The sequence below is a fragment of the Momordica charantia genome (assembly GCF_013281855.1).
Source record: "Momordica charantia cultivar OHB3-1 chromosome 10 unlocalized genomic scaffold, Mcharantia_2.0 BLBB01000010.1, whole genome shotgun sequence".
NCBI lineage: Eukaryota > Viridiplantae > Streptophyta > Magnoliopsida > Cucurbitales > Cucurbitaceae > Momordica > Momordica charantia.
Window position 1 is genome coordinate 10,769,794 of NW_028275158.1, and position 23,219 is coordinate 10,793,012.

General features: G+C 32.2%; 1 protein-coding gene and 1 non-coding gene across 3 annotated transcripts; one reads left to right on the plus strand and one right to left on the minus strand.

Annotated features, from left to right (window-relative positions):
- Window positions 1–12,211: 12,211 nt before the first annotated feature.
- Window positions 12,212–16,601, minus strand: LOC111019034 (GDSL esterase/lipase At5g55050). 2 transcript variants are annotated; one of them, XM_022295320.2, is made up of 5 exons: window positions 16,248–16,601; window positions 14,680–14,810; window positions 13,259–13,495; window positions 12,666–12,915; window positions 12,212–12,515 (listed from the first exon to the last, which is right to left on the minus strand). In XM_022295320.2, exons 1-5 carry the CDS (start codon window positions 16,540–16,542, stop codon window positions 12,295–12,297), a joined length of 1,134 nt encoding a protein of 377 aa, XP_022151012.1. In that variant the 5' UTR covers window positions 16,543–16,601; the 3' UTR covers window positions 12,212–12,294. The 2 variants fall into 2 exon arrangements, with proteins under 2 accessions (XP_022151012.1, XP_087974020.1); XM_088117894.1 differs by lacking the exon at window positions 13,259–13,495.
- TRNAF-GAA (transfer RNA phenylalanine (anticodon GAA)) lies at window positions 13,520–13,592 on the plus strand. Its single transcript has one exon. It is a non-coding gene; the product is annotated as a tRNA-Phe (tRNA).
- Window positions 16,602–23,219: the final 6,618 nt, after the last annotated feature.

Below are 23,219 nucleotides of genomic sequence, written 5' to 3' on the forward strand. Positions count from 1 at the left end.
TGGAATTATCAATCGATGTCTTATTCACTTAAACTATGCTTGGATTGACTTTTTTAATATTGTGTTTGTATTTACATCATTCATGCTGAATTTTAATTTTAAAGAGAAAAAAAGAAAAAAAGCCAAAAGAAAAAAATAATCTTGCAATTTTTATCCTTTATTGGATTTCTATTGAATAATGGTTCTTAAATTTGATTTGTTTAAAAACATAATTTCATGTGCATTTACAAACAAAGGCCTGACTGGAAATTGCAGGAGTTTTTCAACAACCATATCCTAATTTTTGTTGAAATTTGTAGACTTTGGACCGTTGAATAGTCGATTTGGTGCATTTGTTTGCCCAGATGAATTTATGCATGGAGTTTTTGGGGCTCGAACACTTCATCAAAATTGGTGAGCTTTAGGAGATCTTAATATTGCTCTTTTTTTAATTTATTAAAATTATGTGAAAATCTAACATAAGCCTAAAAAAATAACCACATTCCTCTGAAAAATAAATAACCACATTACAATATTGTCCAAGTTTAAAGTTGAATTTGATAAAATTAAAAATTTAATAATTCGAATTAATATTAACTCACCACTAAGTTTAGGGTAATTAAATATGGACTACCGCAACATAGAATATCAAAACGGTCACCCAACATAGAATTGCTCTAGGCAGAGTATACTAAACCTTAGCTTGGAGTTCCTAGGACTCGTCCACGGTCTCATTCCTGATAGATTGTAACTACCAATTTTCTTTTAAGTGTTTCTCGACACATGCCTGCAGAGTCTTAAGATCTCTCTCATTTCGATGGACTAGCACGTTATATCCATGTATTCCTCCTCTAAACCATCACAAATTATGCTTAGAAAATAACTAGTTATTATGTATGAATGTCGTTATAACATGTTAAAAAATTAAGTGAAATATATAAAGACAAAAATAATATTATTTGTGTGTTTTATTATTAGTGGTTTGTAGCACCTACTAGCACATGAAATTCTAGTTTTTATTTTTCTACATAAAAAATAAAATTTATTTGTGAGTTTACTTCTATCTCACAATTGAAATTTCTAAATAAGTTTAGTATATAATTAATACATACTAATGAATGAAATTACCTATTTAATTATTTAAAAGAGACTTGGAATGATAAATCCAAATAATGCAGTTTTACATGGCACCACATTTATAAATTACTAGTTCAATACCTCGTGCAAATATATGGAGTATTTTCAATTTAATTTCATATCATAATTAAAATTATTAAAAAAATCTTTAAATTATATTATTGGAAAAGGAATAGACAAAAAGTTATACATTCGAACTTTTTAGCATACAAATTATTGTTGATAATTAATTTATTAATTTACTATTTATAATTAATTAAATACTTTTTTATGTCCTTACACAAAATTTTTTTTCAACAAAATCAACATGAGCTCGTAATGAATCAATACATTATTATTATTTTCTAAAAAAACATTCTAAATACATGGAACACTAATTATAAAAGAACAATGAAAAACCAATAAATGGTAACAAAAAGAAAATCAAACTTTAGCTATACACTAATCTAAAATATTCTCGTGCTTGACAATCACTATTATTTAACCCTCATAAATTATGGAATGATAATGTCGCAAACCTTGGATTCAAGATATAGATTCAACATAGGTATTCTCTGCAATTTGATGAGTATGCCACCAACATGATTTTGAGATGTTTTTTAGATTGAATAAAACATTTGAGAGCAATGTTGTGAGAGAATTAAGTGTTGAGAAAAAATAGTGAAAGAAAGTATGTTTTTATAGGAGTAGGAGATAAAACGTTATAAAACTTTTGAAATTCTAATATGAATTGTAATTAAAGAAAAAAATTTAATTTTATGGTGTAGAAAACCTTTTGTATTTTAACCAATTGCATTCTAACATTGGTTCGATCATATACATTTATTGTTATTGATAATTAATAATTAATATAATATTTATAATAAATTATTAATGGTATAATTTTGTAAATTAATAAATTAAGGAAGGGGCAAAAATGTCCAAAAATGTTTTTTCAAGATCCTCCCATTTTAATATAGTATAGATTTCTAAAGGAATAACATATGTAAATGAATTAATTGAAAGCTAAAAGAAATTTTAACTGATGATTACAATTAAATTATTTGAGGTGTGTTTGGGAGTGATTTTGGTATGGTTAAAATCACTTTTGTCATTGTCAAAATTACTTCCCTTTCCATTGATCATATTTGGCAAATTAAGAAATTGATTTTAGAAAAGCTTAAAATCACTCTAAATTGATTCTTAAGGTATCAGTTGATGGTGATTTTGAAAAATCAATTATATTTAAATCTCTTTTTTTTTTCAAAATCACTAATTCTATTATCACTCTCAATCCTAAACACACCCTTCCTCCGTAAAATAATTGATGATTTATGTGAAAACCAAAAGACTTATCAAATTTTAGAGATAAAACAACTAAAAATAGAAATATATATAAAGCTGAATATAACTGCATATATTTAAATGCTATTTTTTAGTCTTAAAGAAAAGATGGTCTTCTATTGAAAATAAATAAAATTTATACTCTAATAGTATCATTTTAAATGTATTTTAAATTGCTATTTATTTAATTGAAGGAAAAAATACATGGACAAAAAAAAAAGTGGGTATAAATCTTTAAAGTAAAATACTTAAAAGAATGTGAATTAAAAAAGAAATAGGCTAGCTAGCCACATGAGCTTAACTAAATGGTAATTTTTGACATATATCTCTAACCAATAGATCATGAATTCGAATTCTCCATATCACTTATTGTATAAAAAAAAAAGATGGAGAGAGTTACTCTCACCTCATATTCCATTTTTATTTTTACCATAATTTTTTTAATTATGGATAATTATGGATTAGGTTTTGATTTGGGTTAAGAGATGTTGGGGTAAATTTGGGACATGACGTGGAGATTCCCTATCCAAAGCATTTGGATTTGAGTTCATATCTCAAATTTGAATGACCCACAAAGGAGAAGCGTTAAGCGCATCAGATATATGGTAATCGTACGTGTTGGGGTTTATGCTCTAAACTCGTGGTTTGTAAATGTAATTACAAATTTATTTATTTCAATAAAATTGTTATTGATGTTTATTTTAGACTTTCATTAATCCAAATCCAATAAACTAAGATCTAAGGTTATGTAGTGTAACTGGAACAGTATATATTTAATATAGAATATATATATACGATATATATACAATATATATTCGATATACAAGTGGATAATGTTATAGTAATAACCTAGATGGTCTATAGTATATGGATAAAGTTGGATACCTTATCCTGGTAACACTATGGATACGGCCCACTTGGTAATAATTACAAATGACTTGATCCAGGTCGTTCATGTGGAGAGACATGCCAGTGGGGATATCCTATACAATGAGTTTGTATAAGACTGGACCGCAAAATAATTAATCTTTAGTTGTAACACTGTTAACTAATAGATTAATATTTCAATAGGATGACTAGGTAACTTGTTCTCAATCTTGAGTGAGTTCTGGACTCCTGCCTGTTAGGGCTCGTTCTTTGATTTTTGTGGGAGAGAATAGTCCGAGTTGCCAACTCAACATTCCTACCATTTTGGGGACGAGATCGAGTGGGGAGCTGGGGGCATAACTTTATAAGATGAAATTCACTCCTCCCCGACTTTAGGGTAGTAGATGAGTGTTCCCTTTAGTGCTGACTTCGAGACTTGAACAAAGGGTCCCACCCTCTCACTAGCCCGAGAGGGACTTCTAGTTATTGATCGGACCATAACCGAATTGTTCATTAGAGGATCATCGGTACTTAAGGTACAAGATGTAACACAGGAGTAAAACGGTAATTAATTTGACCCAACTGTGGTTACGAACACTCATGAATGATTGACTTGTCGTTAATGGTCGATATCCGTGGACACAGAAATATTCTATAGTGAGAAGAGTGCGGCTGCGGGTTTTTAGTGGAGTAACCCCCAGTTAACGTATGTTGATTAAGGTGGCTAATGAGTTTAACCAATTAATCTCGTAATATTGGAGCTTCTGATCTATAGATCCATTAGGTCCCCTTGCTAGCTCATAAAGGATAATCAAGAACATCTAGTTTTTGGAAGGAATCTGAATTTTTCAAATTTAATTAAAGAAAATTTGAGCTAATTATGTATGACACAATTAATATAATATATGATGATGTATTATAAAACTATATATTATGAGAGAATAATGTGAATAGGATTTCGAGAATAATGAATTAGATTCCTATTAAAACTATATGTTAAAATTTAATATGAATTAGATTTATATTAAATACTGTAGGCTAGGAGGGAAATGTGAAGTTGAATATGATTTAAATATTAATTGATTTAATCATATGTGATTTAATTAAATTATGATTAATTAATTAATTAATTAATTAAGATTTAATTAATTATTAATTAAATTAAAATAATTTTAACTTAATTAATTAGTTAATTTATTTATTAAATTAAATATAACTAAATATATATATATATATATATATATAATTATATTAATTAATTTAATTAATTAAATAACTCACCACATCCCAACCAAATTGCTACTAAGTGGTTAGGTGGATATTGAGAGGTTACTCTCACTCCTCTCTCTTCCCTGATTCTTTACCAACATAAGCGACTTCTCTATTTTTGGGGTTGGTTTTTCTTGAAAGTGTTTACAGAAAAGAAAAATCACTCTCCCTCATTATATAACAAATCTTAACATTTTTTTTCGAAAAAAAAATCCCAACATTCCCTGTATTTTTCCCTTTTTCCGAGAAGAAGGATCCCACAATCCAAATCCTTATTACTAGAGGATAACAATGTTGCTTTGTGGTGGAATCAGAATAGGCACGAGATGTCAGTGGTCCCCATACCCTCTCATTATGCTCTCCCTCTCCTCGTAAAAGGGACAAGTACTTAAATAGATACAGGTACACAAACTCCTCTGCCAAAAACCCTAGCGCTCTATCCCAAGTTTAATTTTATACCACTTTGTTGGGATAAACACTTTAATTTTATGGACCAATTATCCCCTCTTGTGTGAACCTAATAAGAAATAGCAAATAAAAATAATAATTCAAACAAGCACGAGACACAAGTAATTTTAACGTGGAAAAATCCCCTCAATGTGAGGAGTAAAAAAACCACAGACCGAAGTCAAAATCTCCACTATAATCAATAATAAGTACACCAAGTTCTCCCTACAACTAGAGGCATATAATAATAATATCTCGAGACAATAAATCTAGGCAAACAAAGGGAATAAACCGGGGAATAAAATTAGAAAGATCTCACTTAGAAAGTTGCACCAACTACCCACTGTATCTGACTGTAGGCAGCTCTAAAAAAATCTCCACTGTCCAGATTAAAGACCCTCGTGTTGTGAACACGTTGTCAAAATTTCACCTCGGTCGGACCACGGATCAACCTCCGATCGTGCAAAAAACCGTTATGTACTGAAGCTTTTCTTTTCTCTTTTTCTTTTCTGTTTTCTCCACTCAAACTGCGTGCAGAAAACTTTTCCCCCTCTCTCTCCTAATTATGGTAGGCGGTTGCAACATATAGGTTAATATATATAAATCCTAAAAGTAGCCCATTTGGGCTTAAAATTGTTGGACTTTCACACATGTGAAAAATACCCAATAAATCTCCCCATTTTCACCGTGTGAAAGAAATTGCCATCCTAGCAGCGGAACGACAAAACTCGAGCTTTTCTCTTGGTAGATTATTTGTCAACATATCGGATCTATTACGATCAGTATGTATCTTCTCAAGTTCAAACAGTCCATCATTGAGAGCATCTCTCATCCAGTGTTACCACACATCAATATGTTTCGTTCTCGAATGAAATGTTGAATTCTTACCAAGATTAATAGCACTCTGATTATCGCAGAATATCACATACTGTTGTTGCTTGAAATCGAGCTCCTGTATAAATCGCTTCATCCACAACATCTTCTTGCATGCCTATACTGCTACAATATATTTTGCCTTAGTCGTAGAAAGTGTAACACACTTTTGTAGTCTTGACTGCCATGACACTGCACCACCTGCAAATGTCATCAAATGTCCGGGAAGTAGACTTCCGGTTATCTAAATCTCCTGCCATATCTGAATTAGTGTAACTGACAAGCACTGACTTTTCACTTCCAAAAGTGACCTTCAAACTGGAAGTACCTCGCAAATATCTCATAATCTGTTTTACTGCCTCCCAATGTTGTTTTTTCTATTGGACGTAAACCGACTAACAACACCAACAGCATAGACAATATCTGGTCTAGTACACACCATGGCGTACATCAAACTCCCAACTGTTGAAGCATACGGAACTCTGCTCATCTCTTCCTTCTCTTTTCTGTAGAAGGACTCTGCTTGCTACTCAGTTTAAAATGATTGGATAGATGAGAACTTACTATTTTAGCCTTGATCATATTGAATCTTTCAAGTAGCTTCTCTATGTAATGCTCCTTGCTCATATTGAATCTTTCAAGCAGCTTCTCTATGTAATGCTCCTGAGACATATGCAGTTTCTTGGATGCTCTGTCTCGTGCTATACAGATTCCAAGAATCTTCTTCGTTTGTCCCAAATCCTTCATGGCAAAGGATTTGCTCAACTGTTTCTTCAATATATCAATTCTTAAAATATTCCTGCCAACAATCAAAATGTCATCAACATAAAGCAACAGTATAATAAAGTCATTATCAGAAAACTTCTACACAAATACGCAATGATCAGAAGTAGTCTTTTTGAAGCCTTGCTCCCCCATAACTAACTCAAACTTCTTGTACCACGTCCTTGGTGCCTGTTTCAACCCATAAAGACTTTTATTCAACTTGCACATAAGATTCTCCTTGTCTTTCTCCTCAAATCCCTCTGGCTGTTCCATATAAATCTCTTTATCTAAATCACCATGCAAAAATGCAGTCTTGACATCCATCTGCTCAACTTCTAAGTCAAGGCTCGCTGCAAAACTCATAACTACACGTATAGAAGACATTTTCACAACAGAAGCAAAAATTTCATCAAAGTCAATATCTTTCTTCTGACTAAACCCTTTGACAACTAATCTCGCTTTGTAACGCAGTCGTGAGGTGTGTTCTTCCTGTTTTGCTCAATAAACCCACTTATTTTTCTGTGCGGTTTTTTCTATAGGCAATTTGACAAGGTCAAAAGTGTGGTTTTCATGCAATGATTTCATTTCATCTTTCATTGCACCAATCCACACTCTTTTGTGTTCATCTTCTATGGTCTCCTCATAACTCTCAGGCTCTCCCCCATTAGTTAATAACACATACTCATCAACTGGATACTGTGTGGAAGAACGCCGATTTCTGGTAGATCTTCTAAGTGAAACCTCTGTAGGAACCTATATAGGAACTTCTGTTTCCGACAACTGTTCATGAACATCATTTTCTACCTCAACCTGTTCTAGACTCTCTACTGTACCATCAAGCAGATCATTCTGAACCTCATTCTCAGTTTGCATAGAAGGTTGTGTCAAAGGAACTGAATCCAAGTCAATCAAATCATCACTGTGCTGAAACTCTATTTTATCTGTCTTGTTAATATCTTCTATGGTCTGGTCTTCAACAAATACAAAATCCCGACTTCTTATGAGCTTCTTATGTACTGGATCATACAGTTTATAATCGAACTCATCTTGCTCATAGTCAAGGAACACACATGGTCATGTCTTTGCATCAAGCTTCGATCTCTCATCTTTAGGAACATGTACGAAAGCTTTACACCTAAAGACACATAGGTGATTATAGGATATCTCCTTATCTGACCAAATTCTATCTTGGACTTCAAAATTCAAAGGAACACATGGCGTGAGATTAGAAACATGCACAACTGTGCTTAATGCTTCACCCCAAAATGATCTTGGCAACTGTGCTGTGAAGGCAAACATTTCACCCGCTCAACTAGTTTTCTGTTCATTCTCTCAGCTAGCCCATTCAACTGAGGAGTCTTCGGAGGTGTCTTTTGATGTCTAATACCATGGTTTCTACAATACTCATCAAAAGGTCTACAATACTCACCTTCATTATCGGTCCTGATGCATTTCAATTTCTTACCAGTTTCTCTTTCAACAAGGACATGAAACTGTTTAAACACTTGCAACATTTGATCTTTAGTCTTCAACGTATAGATCCAAGTTTTCCTCCAATGATCGTCTATAAATGTCACGACATATGAGGAACCTCCAAGTGTTTTTGTCTTCATAGGACCGCATACATAAGAATATACTAAGTCAAGTATATTTGGCTTCCTCAAGTATTGAGACGCCTTAAAGGAAACTCTAGTTTGTTTCCCAACTAAGCAATGAGCACATCTTTTCAGAGGTGCATTCTTTATACCAAAAAGATGATTCTTTTTGGCCAAAATCATCAATCCCTTCTCATTAATGTGACCGAGTTTCTTATGTCATAATTCAACAGTCTTTTCATCATCAACTGTATTTATTGCAGAGTCAATAACCATTGATTGCATCAAATACAATGATGAACACTTCTCCCCTTTAGCTACAATCATTAAGCTTCTAGTAAGCTTCTATTTGCCATTGTAGAAGGTATTGCAGAAACCTTCATCATCAAGCTTACCTGTGGAAATTAAATTCATGCGAATATCAGGGATATATTTCACATTCTTCAAAACCAGCGTAGTAGCATTCTTGGTCTCCAAATGCACATCACCAATACCAATAGCTTTTGCTGATCCATAATTACCCATCCTAACACTACCGAAGTCACCAGATGTGTAGGATCCAAAGAAATTCCCTTCTGGATGTAGCATGAATTGACGCGCTACTATTAATCACTCAATTGTTCTACTTTGTAGCTAGATTTATAACATCACCATCAAATAAGATAAGGAAATCTTTGGTAGCTGCAGAAACTCTATCTGTGTCATTACTATCATCATTCTTCTTTTCCTTACCTTTATCATTTTTATTTTCTCTCTTAAGTTGTCATAATACTTCTTTATATGCTCTTTCATGTCACAATGATAAAACTCAACATTGGATAACCGGCCGCTCTTACTTTTGCTTCTATCTCTACCCCTCGGACCTTTACTCTTGCTCCTCCCCCTTCTTTCAGTAAGAAGAACCTCTGACTGTGTGAAGAGCTCGTGATTTTCTTCTCATCTCTTCATTTAAAATTGATCTTCATTCCAGCAAGTTGATTAATGATACATTGGAATGTATTCAAGTGATCTGACATAGGTGTTCCATCTTGATACTTCAAAGCTATCATTTGCTTTATCATAAACATTTTACGGTTTTGCTTTTGGTTCCACCCAAAAGGCCTCATATCAATGGAGATAATTGTCCTCTCTTATATACCCATAATCATTCTCTTCCCTAACCAATGTGAGACTTTGTTTACATTCTTTACAAACCCAACAGTTTTAACTTAGGCATTGAAGAGCAGATCACCAATGTTTGATTTTTGTTTGTAGGATCATCAATCTTGAAGACAATGTGGACTACATGACACCTGCTTGGATATCAGCATCAACAAGAGAAACTTTAGGTTTAATCTACATGTGCGGGTTGCATATATAATAAACAAGATTAAACTCAGTCATGAAGAAAGGTTTTAAGAAAGAAGTGATCAAGTGGCTCGACACTAGTACATAATTACCTTTTAATGATGATCATTGTCCGTCATTTTGATAATAGGCAGTCGCCTGACATTTATATGAATATTATCATATGTTACAATGATGGTTAGTTTTTAATGACAATTTGTTCGTCTTCAAAACACTACAAGAGTTATAAGCTTTTCTGATGCTTTTTTTTTCTTGATGCTAAAACATTAGTCAGACAAAGATCTCTTCTCTACTACATGTAAATAGTCGGGACTTTTCTCGATAGTTTCTCAAAAGAGTCGAGAAACGTATACTTCTCTCGACTATTTTACGAAATCATCTGGCTATATTCTTTTTTATTTTTAATATAATTCTTGACTATTTCTAAAAAATAGTCGGGAGAAATTAATATTTCCGACCATCATGAATAATAGTCGAGTAAAATTCACTTTACCCGACCATTTTAACAAACTGTTGGTCTACATTTTACTTAATTAACTTTTTTAAATGTTACAATTCCCGACGATTTTAAGAAATAGTAGGGAGAAGTTAACTTTACGCGATTTTTTTTATAAGTGTCAAGCAATATTACTTTTTATGTTTTCTTTTAAATATTAAAACTCCCGACTATTTGGAAAATTAGTTGGGAGAAGTTAAACTTCCCGACGATCTTAAATAATAGTCAGAAAAAGATAAGTTCTATTTTTATGCACCATCGGGCCAAATTGTTTTATTATTTTTAAATATCAAAACTCCCTGACTTTTAATATTAGTAGAAAAAGTTGACTTCCTAACTGTTGGGATAAAAATTGTGGAGCCAAAACTAAGTGGGCCTAAAATTAGAAGAAATCCAATATTATTGTTTTCTCCTTCTTAACTAGGTTTGCCGCTCCCACATACACAAGATATATATATTATTATATAAATTTGTTTTTCCTTCCACTAAGATTAAGTCGAGAAGAAAAACGTGAGTGGCAGCCGTGAGGTGTTAATGCACAAAATTGAGTGGCTGCTGGTTTGTGTGGTTGCACAATATCAAAGGAGCGACAGTGGCAGTGTATTGGTAGTGGAAGAAGACGAGATCTCGGGGTTGTAGTGCATCCTCGACAACCAGATCTTGTGAGTATTGTGATGTTTTTAATTCTTGTATTTCCTAAGATCGCATTGTTGTAGTTCCTAGAAACTATGTGACTTTTGTCGAGACCCTTAGATTGGAGAGATTATATTGCCCATTGTATTTATCTCAATATCATAGTAGAATTCGTTGTCACGGAAGACTTAGTCATAGTTGAGTGAATTGTATCATTTTATTATTTTCCCTATGTTGTGATTGGCTTAGTTTTTAAGAACTGTGGAAAGGGAAAATATTATTGGTAGGTAAAATTTTCCCAACACCAGACTATTTTAGTAAAGAGTCGGGCATATTTTTGTAATTTATTTTTTAAATAATAGGGTTCCCGATTCGTTCAGAACAAATCATTGGGATGATTATTTGTCCCAACTGTTTTTAGTACACTGTCGGGAAAGGGATTTTAAGATTCCTTCCTTTTCATAAATAACTTTGTTTATCGCAGTTTTGTATTCTTTGTAATCCCTACCAATCCCCCATTCCTTACTCTTCACAGTTTTAGACCATATTTCTTGTAGTGAAACTGTCCATCATTGTCACATAAAATGATAGGCATCTTACCAATAACGGGTATCAACATCTATTCAACTGTTGTCGTAATTTATAATGACGGTCACTTTTAATGAATGACAATACACATCATCGTTTCTTTAATAATTAGATAAACAATAATATTGTTGGTTGCACATTATATAACTAACCAACAATATTCTCTTTCTCCAACCTATACACAAAAAGTATGAAAATAGTATTTTATTTTTATTCAATTACTAGCTCTATATGGTTTCAAAATCGATCAGGAGAAAACTACTTTCATTTAGTTATACAATGCTCAAGCTATATTTCATAGGTGTATGATAGTCATTTTTTCATATATATAGTAGAAAACATATAGTGGAAGTGTTTAGTCATTTCTCACACATAGTAGAAAACTATATAATGGAAAGTGTTCGTGTGGATCACTTTTCCATTTTTTGCAAACACTTTCCATTTTTTGAAAAACATTCAAAATTGGTTAATTTGGTTCAAGTGTTTGAATGGACATTTATTTTGAACTGGGATTAAATGTCACTCACGAATTTTCTTCAAGTTTTGGAATTGAACTTTTTTTTTAATATATGAGTTCATATCTCTTCAAAATTCTATCATTAATACATCAATGTGTCTACCGTTATAAACCACATTTTGAAATAAATGCCCATTAACTCCATGACTTCAATTATTTGAGATACACACTTTCTCTATACATTTTCTCTCTATCTCTTCTCCTATACTCTCTTGGGTTCTTGTTCTTATTGTCTCTCTTTTATTCCTAGTTTCATAACATCTACCAATATCAGTATTCTCATTCTTTTTCTTTTTCTTTTTCTCTCTACGTCCAATTAATGAGTCATTCCAAACTATTCCTGGAAAAAAAAAAAGAAAGAAGAATGAGCTGTGATTAAAACCAAATGAAGAAGTCTCATAGTTGACATCATGTAAGTTTGAGTTACATCTAAAGTTATGGTTCCAAAGTTTGATGGATTAAATAGCTATAAGGGTTTGAACATTGATAGGAAAGGTATATGTTTGTGGACCACTGAATATCAAATCAGAGAAAATGTGGTGAGCTTGTTGTGTTGGATGATATTTATCCCAAAACAAATGCTTCTCTCTGTTGCTGCAAAAAGATGCTCTTGGAGTGCAACCAACCTCTGCCTTTAGTTTTCCAAACCCACAACAAGCTGCCTTAACCTCACTAAATCCTGAAACAAAACCCAAAATTGAAAGAGAGAAAAAGAAAAAAAATAAAATAGGGGGTCAATCAAGTTTGTCAGTTCATGCACGCTTTCACAACCCATCGTACATCTTCAGGCCGTAAAATAATATATAAGATAGAGCATATATGAGCATACCAAAAGAAGTGGGCGTCTGAATGGAGGTGAGCATGATTGAGAAGCCATCAAAGTAGGAAAAATGAAACCCAAATAACTCATTTTTCAATCTCTTTAGCAGTGATAGGAGTTGTTGATTGTACTCAAAAGCCCATCCATTAATTTCTGAATTGCATCCTTCTGTCATGTTTTTCAATCTCATTGCCGGGGTGCACCCAATTGCCCCTACACCAATTACCACCAGCTTACGTGCTCCGTTTTCATACAGTCGCTGCCAAACAAATCATGTCACGCGTAGAGTTCATCAAATACTTTACAAAAAAAAAATCAAAACTATATCAATAGTGAGATAATTTGGATGAGTTTTGAAAAAAGATCTTTAATACTATTGGTAAGATCTCTTCTCGTTATCTAACTAAGCATTTTTCAATATTTCTCAAAACTTATTCTGAGTGGTTTTTTTCTAAGAAAGTATTTGTTGGTACATTTGGCGGACCAATACTTATACTTCAAAGTTTAAAAGCAATCAAAACATTAAAATCATTTGCTATCGTAAACCTATTTAAATGATGGAAGTATTTTTACTAAAAGCACTTAGATGAATAAATTTATACCTTGAGTTGGTTCTCGAAATTGGTGGAGACGAGGTGGAAGTAGCGTGAAGGAGAGTAAATTTGGCGAAGGTTGGATGATTGCAAGTAACCAAAAATGTCGTTGCTTCCGATTTCAATTACAAAGAGGGATTTGGATGCACGTGTCTTCGCCTCATTGGCTCCCAACTCCTTCGCCAGCACGTTGTTATATACGGACTCGTAAGACGCTACTTGTTCCGGAAATGATATTGATAGTTTCTAAAAATTAAATAATAAACGTCAGCGGGGATAGCTCAGTTGGGAGAGCGTCAGACTGAAGATCTGAAGGTCGCGTGTTCGATCCACGCTCACCGCATTTTTCCCTCTTTTTTCTTCCTTTTCTAAAAAGTCATTGGGCCCTTATCTTTTTTCTTTTCTAAAAAGTCATTGGGCCCATATCTTTGGGCTTGGGCCCACCGCTACGGACACGTGTGTAGGCGGCTTTTTTTTTTTTTTTTTTTTTTTCCTTCTTCTTTAGAATCCATTATTTCATACCTATATTATTTTTATGTTAAGTTTAAAGACTCTAAACTACATTTTAAGTATCATATTTTACAGTTTTAATCTTCCAAGGTTTATTTACGATCTTTTTGCATCCTCAACTTTTTAATATCCTATTAAATAGGTTTCCAAAATGGAATTATCCTGGGAGTACAATAAAATTTATCCAATTATGTTTCCAATAAATAATTTATAAAAAATATTAATGATAAATGGATTAAAATTATTTTTTTATCCAAAAGTCCAAAGATTAAAACAAGTTTAGGAACAAAAAAAAATGGAATAAATATGAAATGGAGTTGTAGAACCAAAATGTATTTAAATTTTAAAAAACAAAATGTTAAATTACTAATCTAGTCTCTATGATTTGGAATTAGTTTTCGATTCCTACCATTTTAAAAGCTTTTTCTAATAAGAAATCAAGTTTTAATGGGGAGAAATGAATTAAAAATATAGAGTTCTAATACACTCCTTATAGTTTAGGTTTAGTTTCGATTTGTTTCTAATAGTTTTAATAATTTCAATAATAGGTTTAGTTTCCTATTTTTAACTTAGCCTAATCGTACCACACTATGAGATTTAGCTAAACCCGAATAAAAACATCAGCCCATTAATTAACATGTAAGTAGAATATGTGCTAGGACAATGTTGATAACGTGAGGACAATTTATGATATTTGATCAAATGATAGGGATGAAATTAAAATCTGTAATACTATACCGACGCACAATTGAAATATTTAAAACTATAGGGGAATCGAGAAAGTTGTAAAACCACGCTAACTAAACTCAAATTACGAGGAGGGACTAAATTTGAAATCTAAAAATAAAAAAAAAAGGTTTCTAAAATAAAGTATTTTATGAAATGCACACAAATATAAAGTAAGATATTATTTGACTTACAAATAATGTGTGGTTTGATGGTGGAATAATGGTAGCTCCTCCAGAGGCAAAGTTGAGGCCATTCTTCAACTTGGTCCTATTATTCATTATTGATAGATATGATGGTGCAGTTGGCAAACCCACCTTCTCAGCTACTCCATTCAAACAAAAAACAAAATTAAAATCTAAAATTCACAAGTATTCATAAAAAATAATTTAAAAATACTTAACAAAGATTTTAGGGGAAAATAATAATAAGGGGAAATGTTCAAACAATCAGTAAAATAATATTCTTAAAAAACTCACAAATTTCAACCAAGAAAAAGATAACACAACCAGCTCTATTATCATTTTCTACAAATTCATATCAATTCCATATTAGACAGATACGTTTTATAATTTGTTAAATGCACTGAGAATACTTTTTATTTAACAATTCCTTAGACAAAAGCTTATTATAAGGTAACAATTATAACATTCGGTTTAAATTAAGGTAAAGAATGCAATTTTCCCCTAAAATCTAACATAGCTAAGTGGTAATTGATATATATCTCCAACCAGGTTGTGAGTTCAGTCCCCCGTCCCTACCTGTTCTACTAAAAAAAGAGAGATAAAACAGACCATTTAGGTTAAAAATTAATTTTTTTCCCCTATTTTTTAAGTATCTTGCGAGAAAGAAAGAAAAAATTGAGAGATTTTATTGTGGGTTGGTCCTGGTACGGTAGTGCTGTATTAAATCTCTCCTCAGTTTAAGTTAGGTTTGTGCTTTTAAGAAGGTTTTAGGTTGGTGCATCAAATAAAGACCTATATTAATTTACCAACAACATATAAATGAAACTTGAAATTTAAAAAACAACAAAAAGAAAATTCCATTTTATTTTATTTTCTGTTTTATTTATTTGAGATATTTCCTGAAAAAAAAAATAATATTTTCAGTAAATATTATTAAAACATACAATATTAATTAAAACAAACTCTCCTAAATTTTCAAAATGGATACCTCATTTTGGTAAAGATTCGTATATAAATGGGCATGATTATTTACATCCCTGCCAGATTTTTAGAATCAACCTATACAATTAAATTACAGATTTGGTCTAAGCATTGTGTCAATTAAATTATTTAAAATTTAAATCAGATCCATAAATTTTAGAAAAATTATATTTGTATGGAATTATAAGTAGGTAATTGGAAATGGAAAAAAACTTGCTGTAAGGAAAAATTTACTCTTTAATACTACTAACTACTTGACAACCCATTATTTTTTTTTTGTAACTTTTCTATTTTTGCATTAATTTCTATAAATTATTTAATGGTATTGAGAAGAAGTTCCTCCTCCTTAAACTTAAGGAGCCAAATTTTTTCCATTGAAAATATTTTTAGTATAAATAAATATATAATATGTGTTTTAAACATTATTAAAAACATTATTATAGAAAAGTATTATAGTTTACGAAGCATATTGTTGGTGATTCCAAAGTTGAGAATGTTAATATGAGCAGATTAAAGTAGTTCTCTGCAACCAAAAGGTCATGAGTTCGAATTCTCGTTCTGTTATATTAAAAAAAAAAAAAAAAAGTAGTGGTTACCGAGAAAATCAGCGGGATTCTTGCCGTTGCAGAACCTTCCGGTGGGCTTTCCGGTGGGGAAGTCGATGCCATTAGGATAGAAGTTGGCTTTCGCCGGAGAGAAGCCTAAGAAATTATTGTTTCCGACGTCTACTAAGGAGTCTCCGAATACATACATTGCCGGAACCCGAACCCGAACCGAAGCAGCCTCTGAAAATAATGTGAAGCAATTACCACACACCACAAAGCTCAAGAAGAAGAAGAAGAAGAAGAAGACACTCTGAATAGTTGAAGCCATGGCCGAAGAAGTTGGCATTATTCACTCTCTTGCTCTATCTGTAGCTACTTCACTTCATTTGGGGTTTTATTTCCTTCACCAATAATCTTAAATGGCCTGCTTTCCACTGAAATTTTTAATAATATGGGCCGAAGGGCCACACATGTAATTATTATTATTTTTTAAGTGTTTTTCTACTAACTATTTTTACTATGTGCAAGTTTTGGCACAGGAGAGTAATTAAAAACTAACCTGAGTAATATTATGTAGATATTATAAATTAAATTCTAACTTGATGAGCGAGGTTAAATTAGAAATAAGAATTTACACTACTACATTATGGATTTCTGTGAGGTCGATGAATAGTAAAAAAAGGCTCGAAAAGAAAAAAAAATTGGTGCATCATGAAATATAAAAGGTGCGTTTTTTGGTGGGAAATAAAATAGTGTTTTTCGAATTTTTTTGCTCTTCTTGATGAGAAGTAGGGAAAACTTAAGATTACATGACGTTTAAAAACTGCTACGAAAGGGTTGACACCTGCTTTTTAATTGGAAAAGATAAGATTTGCGAATTTTTCGTTATTTATGAAGTTTTTTAAACGCTTGTGAAAAGAAAATTAAAAAAGCTGGATTCTATGACACTTAAAAAATGTCACAGAACGGTGGAGGTGTGTTTTTTGGCGGGAAATGACAGAAATTTATGAATTTTTGTCACCAAAATTTTTGGAATTCTATGACAGTTAATGTAACAACCCGTATTTTCGAATATGGCCATTCTAACAATATTGCAGAAGCGTAAACAAATAACCATTATATTAAAGGAAAAACTTCTTTATTTAATTTGATACGTACTATGACAAAAGATACAAGTCCAACCTTGAAACAGAAACCTATACTATGATGAAGCCAAATTATAACTAACTAAGTTCTTATAGTCTAAAAAAATGGAAAATACTAAAGATTCCAACTCCTTATCCCAGAACGCTATTCCTCGATCACTATCTGAGCGACTGGAACCTTCATCTGTAAACATTTAAAAAACAGAAAAATGAGAACAAAACTACTCAATAAGCAATTTTCATGTCAAACATTGAAATTCATTTTTCCTTTTGAAACATTTGTAACAAAAATACCAACCGATCAAAACTTTCAAAATTCCTTCTAAAACATTTGGTACAGCTTTCAAACTTTCGAATAAACTAAATCATTCAAACATTCGAAAAATGTTACATTCATTCATACTTTCAAAATGAGAGTGAGAGGTTGCATTATTTGGGTAGCCTACACAACATATGTGGTTACCCATCGGTAACACCAATCAATCAGAAGCTTCTATCAGAGTTGTCGAATTAATATCGACAAAAACAAACAGAATGATTACTTAAGTGTAAGGTCATGTGAGTGAATAACACACAGATGAATTTTCATTCCCAAGGAATGCCAAACCACAAAATGACTTCCCACAAATAAGCCAGAACAGAAATCCATCAATTTCAAATTAGGCTACTACCCAAATAAGCAAAACGTTGCTAAAAAAAATGGCATAACTGGATAGCCCTATCAAATCAATCAAAATATCTTTCAAATAAATATGCAAAACAAAGACATACTTTTAATATGAAATCAGTTCAAAACATTTAAATAATTTCAAACAAACTTTGTTAAATCATACCAAACACAATTTTAAATATTTTACAAATAATCATAATATCAATTACCAAAATATTTATCAAATCCATAATAAAACTTCATTTTCATAGGCAAGACATCAATTTCAAATCTTCATATCAAATCCAAAAAATAAATTTTAGTTTTGAGAGGGACTTAAAATACTTTTATGGTAAATCACTTAAAACAGTCGAAGGGATATGGGAAATCACTACCTCTCCCGAAAATCCAACAAATTTGAAACTTCTTCCTTGGGTAGTTGTCAACTTAGAGGCCTAAAAACAACCAAGGTTTTAAATGTCGATGTTGATGGAAATGTCGAACTCTCAATTTCAGGGAAATATCGATGAAAATATCGATAAAATGTCGAGCCGATGGATATTTCTGTAAAAGTTAGAAAAATTAAAAAATCTTAAAAAATATTTAATTGAACAAATAAACATTTTCCCATTTCTAAATTATTTAAAAATAATTAATATATATATTATATATATATTAGTGACATTTTGTTGATATTCTTCATATTTTGTCGATTTTGTTGTACTATGATGGAAATGTTGATTCACCCCTCATATCGATGTCGAACCCTTGGAAACATGGATATGTGGATGGAAATGTCGACGTGTCGACGTATATTTTGAACCATGGAAACAACCAATATCCAAAATCAAATATATATATATATATATATATATATATATATATATATTTGGTTGCTACAGTTAAAAAATGTTGCAAAATGATGTGGTACATTTTTTGCGAAAAATTATGGAAGATTTACTCACGCGTTGTGTTCATTTATGGCATTTGTTTGGTTGTGTAATCAACTAGTGGTTTCTTGGTCTAATTTCGCAATGGTTCTTCTCCTTCCTAAGACAAAGAACGGTTTTTTCATCAGCAAAGGATAAACTAATTGATTGGGAAAAAAAATCATCACTCAACTTTCAACCATTGATTCAAGTACCGTTCCGCTTCTTTAAGTTTAATTCTCTTGAATTCAACATGTGAAATCAATACGTGGCTTTAATTTTATGGGTTTCAATTTTCCCAACAACTAGTATTAGAGTCTCCTCTGGTTAGTTTTTGAGAAATATTTATTTTTTTGTAATGTTGGAATTGTTTTATAATTAGGACTTTTTCATCTTCATCATATGTTCGATTTGTACTAATTTATAATCTTCTTAAAATTAATTTAGAAACTTTCACTGCATAAATAGAATAAAAATATAGTCAATTTGCCTTTGTAAGTTGTGAACATCTCGGTGTTAAAATTGCATTGCTTATAATCTCGCAAGAAATTTTGGTAAAGTGAAACTCAAAATAAATGACCATGATCTGTATTTATACAGTGTTACAATCCCTAATGTGTATAATCTTCTAATGCTTTCTCTCATATGCAAACTTCGATTTGAGGGTCGTGAGCTGCTTCTCGAAACAAGAAGATCGAACCGGTCTAACCAGCCAAGTGATAAAAGCTTGTTAGTTTTGACACTTTGTCAGTCGAAGATCGATTTATACAAAATCCACAGGTCGAACGGTCTGGCTCATTAAAAAAATGGTGGAAACTGACCAACTGATTCCTATATATTTTTTATATAAAATAAAATAAGAAAGATTTAATGCGTGTTAGCCTGCTGCCTTGGAATCCAAAGCGTGCAGCTTTAGAAAACAACACCTTTAATGCGTTTCAAATCATATTAACTTAATATTTAATTAGTTAATTAATTTTTAATTTTTAAGATTTTCTTTTCCTTTTCTTTCATTTTTCTTCTATTTCCCTCACTCCATCCCTGGATGCAGCCTCATCATCAGGCTAAAAGCTCAAAGGTCAGTCCAAGTCCAACCCAAACTCGATCCAAGTTCGACCCAAAGTCAATGTTTGACCGGCTCAGTCCGGCCCAACTCAGCCCATCCATAAATTGGATTGGATATGGATATTTTTTTTTAAATTTGGCTGACCCATGGGCCGGCCCATTTAAGTCGTATTTGGATCGGCCCATTGAAACGGCCCAAAGGCCCTATCCAATATAGTCTATATTATTATATATTGTATATATACATATATTAATTATTAATATATAGTTAATTATTATCTTTTTTGTCATTCTCATTTCTCTAAATTTTTTTATATTAATATAGTAAAGTAATACAATTAATTTCTTTAAAAATAAAATAAATTAAGTTGTAAAAATATAATATAACAAAATTTATTGATAACGTTTTGAAAAAAAGACTGTAGAGAATAAAATAAAAACACAGAATCTAAAATTAAGAACGTTGTTGGAAAAAATATTTAAAAATTAATTTTTAATAATTAAAAAAAATTATTATATGGACTCATTCAAGCCTGGTCCAAAGGGTCAATCCAAGTCCGATCCAACTTTGGCCCATTGTGTTAGGCCCAAGGATTGAGTCACTGGCCTAGGTTTTAGTGACTGGGTCTGCCCAAGCCCAACCCAAACAATGTTTCTTTAGGCCGGGCTGGGACAGGCTGGCCCAATGATGGGTGACCCATATGTGTAATCGCCTTCAACGAAATGATTTTGACAATAGCATTGGTTTCAGATGTGCAAGTGATAAAAGATCGTCTCCATAGGGATCCTAATAACTCGCTCTAAATTTTAACCTAAATATTTGGTGACCAATTAAGTATACTATTTTATTTTCTAAAATTAAACAACAATTTTTTTTGTATGACATGTGGGGTGGGAGATTAAACTCAAACTTTTTAGGTTGAAGATATATGTCAATTATCATTGAATTATGCTTGCTTTGCCAAAATTAAATAACAATTAAACATACACGCATAAGAAACGCAATTTATCACAAATGAATAGTAAAGAAATGAAAGGATATTATCAACAATAAATAACAGGCGATAGATTAATTCCTTTTACTTTATTGCTTAACTTAATAGTCGAGCATCAAAGTCACTATTATTATAGGCATATCACGTCATCATATAGTTAATAAATGTTAATTTAAAGTAGTAGAACATAATTGAAATCCTCTGAGGAGTCATTGTTTCATTGAAATCTAAGATAGATATACAAATTCCTATTGTTATTTGACATGAATGTGGGATACCGTGCATCTTAGAATTCTTATACGAAAGACATCTAAGCAAGATGCCCACGCTTAGGGCATCTTGTTATAACATTTTTGTCTTTCATTTTTCTTCTTTATATATTTTCTTTTATGAATATTCTTTATTTCTATTTTTTATTTTTCTTTCAAAATAAATTAATACATTGATAAGTGAATATACACTAACTACGGACACATATATCAAATAAACTTTAGTCAATTGTATAATATCTTAATTTATTTTCTTGTAATATAGTGTATAATCTTTCATTTATTTCACTTTTCCAATATTCACCAAACATAAACTAAATTGCTATAAAAAATATGTTTGGGATGAAAATCGTACTGTCACATGGAGAACAGAGAGAGGTCCAACTTAAAAGGTCTTCTCTGAGGACGAACCTCATCAAGGTCTTTCCTAATGGCCAACCTAAAGGTCTTCCCCGGTGACCGACCTGATGGTCTTCCCAGGTGATCTACTGAAGATTATTCAAGGGAGGAACGACCTTTCATACTTAGCCAAATTCCAGATGATAAGCGTATGAACTAGAATAGCTACTCCCAACAGGTCGAGCTTGGTCCCGATATGCTCAACGGATTCCTTGTCGGGTACTCGAACCTATAAATAGGACACTTCACTCTTCAGTCAGGTATCATATTCTAGCTCAGTCTCCATACCAATGTCGAAATCAAAACTGACTTGAGCGTAAGAGTGTTTATTCCCTTGTCCAGACCTTTCCTCGCCAAGTGGCGTTTCAATTCATTCTAGACACTTCAGCTCATTCAGTCGGACTATCTTAACCTCTTGAGCTGGTCATTCCTTCCCCAAAGACACTCAAGCTCTCCCAGCGGTCATACCTAGACCAAGTCATACGTCACTCAATTTTTTGGATAAACAAACTATAACATTGAACTTGTTGGAAAATTAATAGTCCTGAATAATTTCCTCTTCCAGAGAAATATCAAACACACACCACAATATGCAAATAAGGAAGAAAAACTGTAAACACAAGAATACGACACAGCAAAATTATAATGGTTCACCATTAAGGGCTACGTCCGGTCTTCCACTCAGATGTGAGTAATTCACTAACATTGTCAATGATTGGATTCCAATAAACTCTCCTAAAAAATATCCCCTAGAGGTCTCAACAAAATCTCCCTAGCTTCTAAGTATTCTAAACCCAGTAATACTTAGGTACAGGAATGAGAAAACTCACAATATGATCAAGATACAATTACCCAAATAAAGACGATCTTGATTTGCCCAAGCCTCTGCCAAATAGTTCGAGCCGACACCTCAAATTAGCTACCAAAAACCCTAAAATTGGCTGTTGTATATACCTCTCACGGCTGTTTTATTTTTACTGCCACCCTTTTCTTTTGTGCAACAACACAAGCCGTCAACTCCTATGATTTTCTTCTTCTTACGGTTCAGAATAAAAATACAAAAGTATACTTACTTATATAAGTATCTTGCGGCAGACCTAAAAATCGTGAAGGTTCGAGAAAGACCACCTCGTACATGTTCGATGAACCATACTTTGGAACCTCACCAATGCTTTGCCTATTAGACTTGCGTCTCAAGGGCTGACTTGAGTTTTTAAAAGATCTTCACATTTTGAGGGTTGATATGTAGCCTCAATGTCGATGAATGTTAGTTTTATCAATCATATACTTGCTTTATTCATTTTTTCTCAATGACGAAGAGTTATTTATTATTATTATTATTTTATTTATTATTATTATTCTTTTTTGTCTTATGTCAACGAAGAGATGAATTCAAGGAAAGAATAACCATGTTTTATTAATGTTCAAATACAATATGTTGTAAGTGCTTTCTCCGATCACACATGGCACATAATGATTGGCTCGTAGAGATTACGTGTGGCATTCAGCACCCACGATTAAGTTACACCACCTCGAACATATCTCCTATGATCGAGCCGAACTCTTAGAGGT

Bases quoted from the DNA above. Each gene is read 5' to 3' on its own strand.
- LOC111019034 (XM_022295320.2), bottom strand. From the start codon at position 16,542: ATGCCAACTTCTTCGGCCATGGCTTCAACTATTCAGAGTGTCTTCTTC. The intron at 14,811-16,247 runs GTAACCACTACT...TGAATGGAGTAG, and splicing joins GAATCCCGCTGATTTTCTCG to CTGAGAAGGTGGGTTTGCCA. The intron at 12,916-13,258 runs GTATAAATTTAT...TTTGTTTGGCAG, and splicing joins ATTTCGAGAACCAACTCAAG to CGACTGTATGAAAACGGAGC.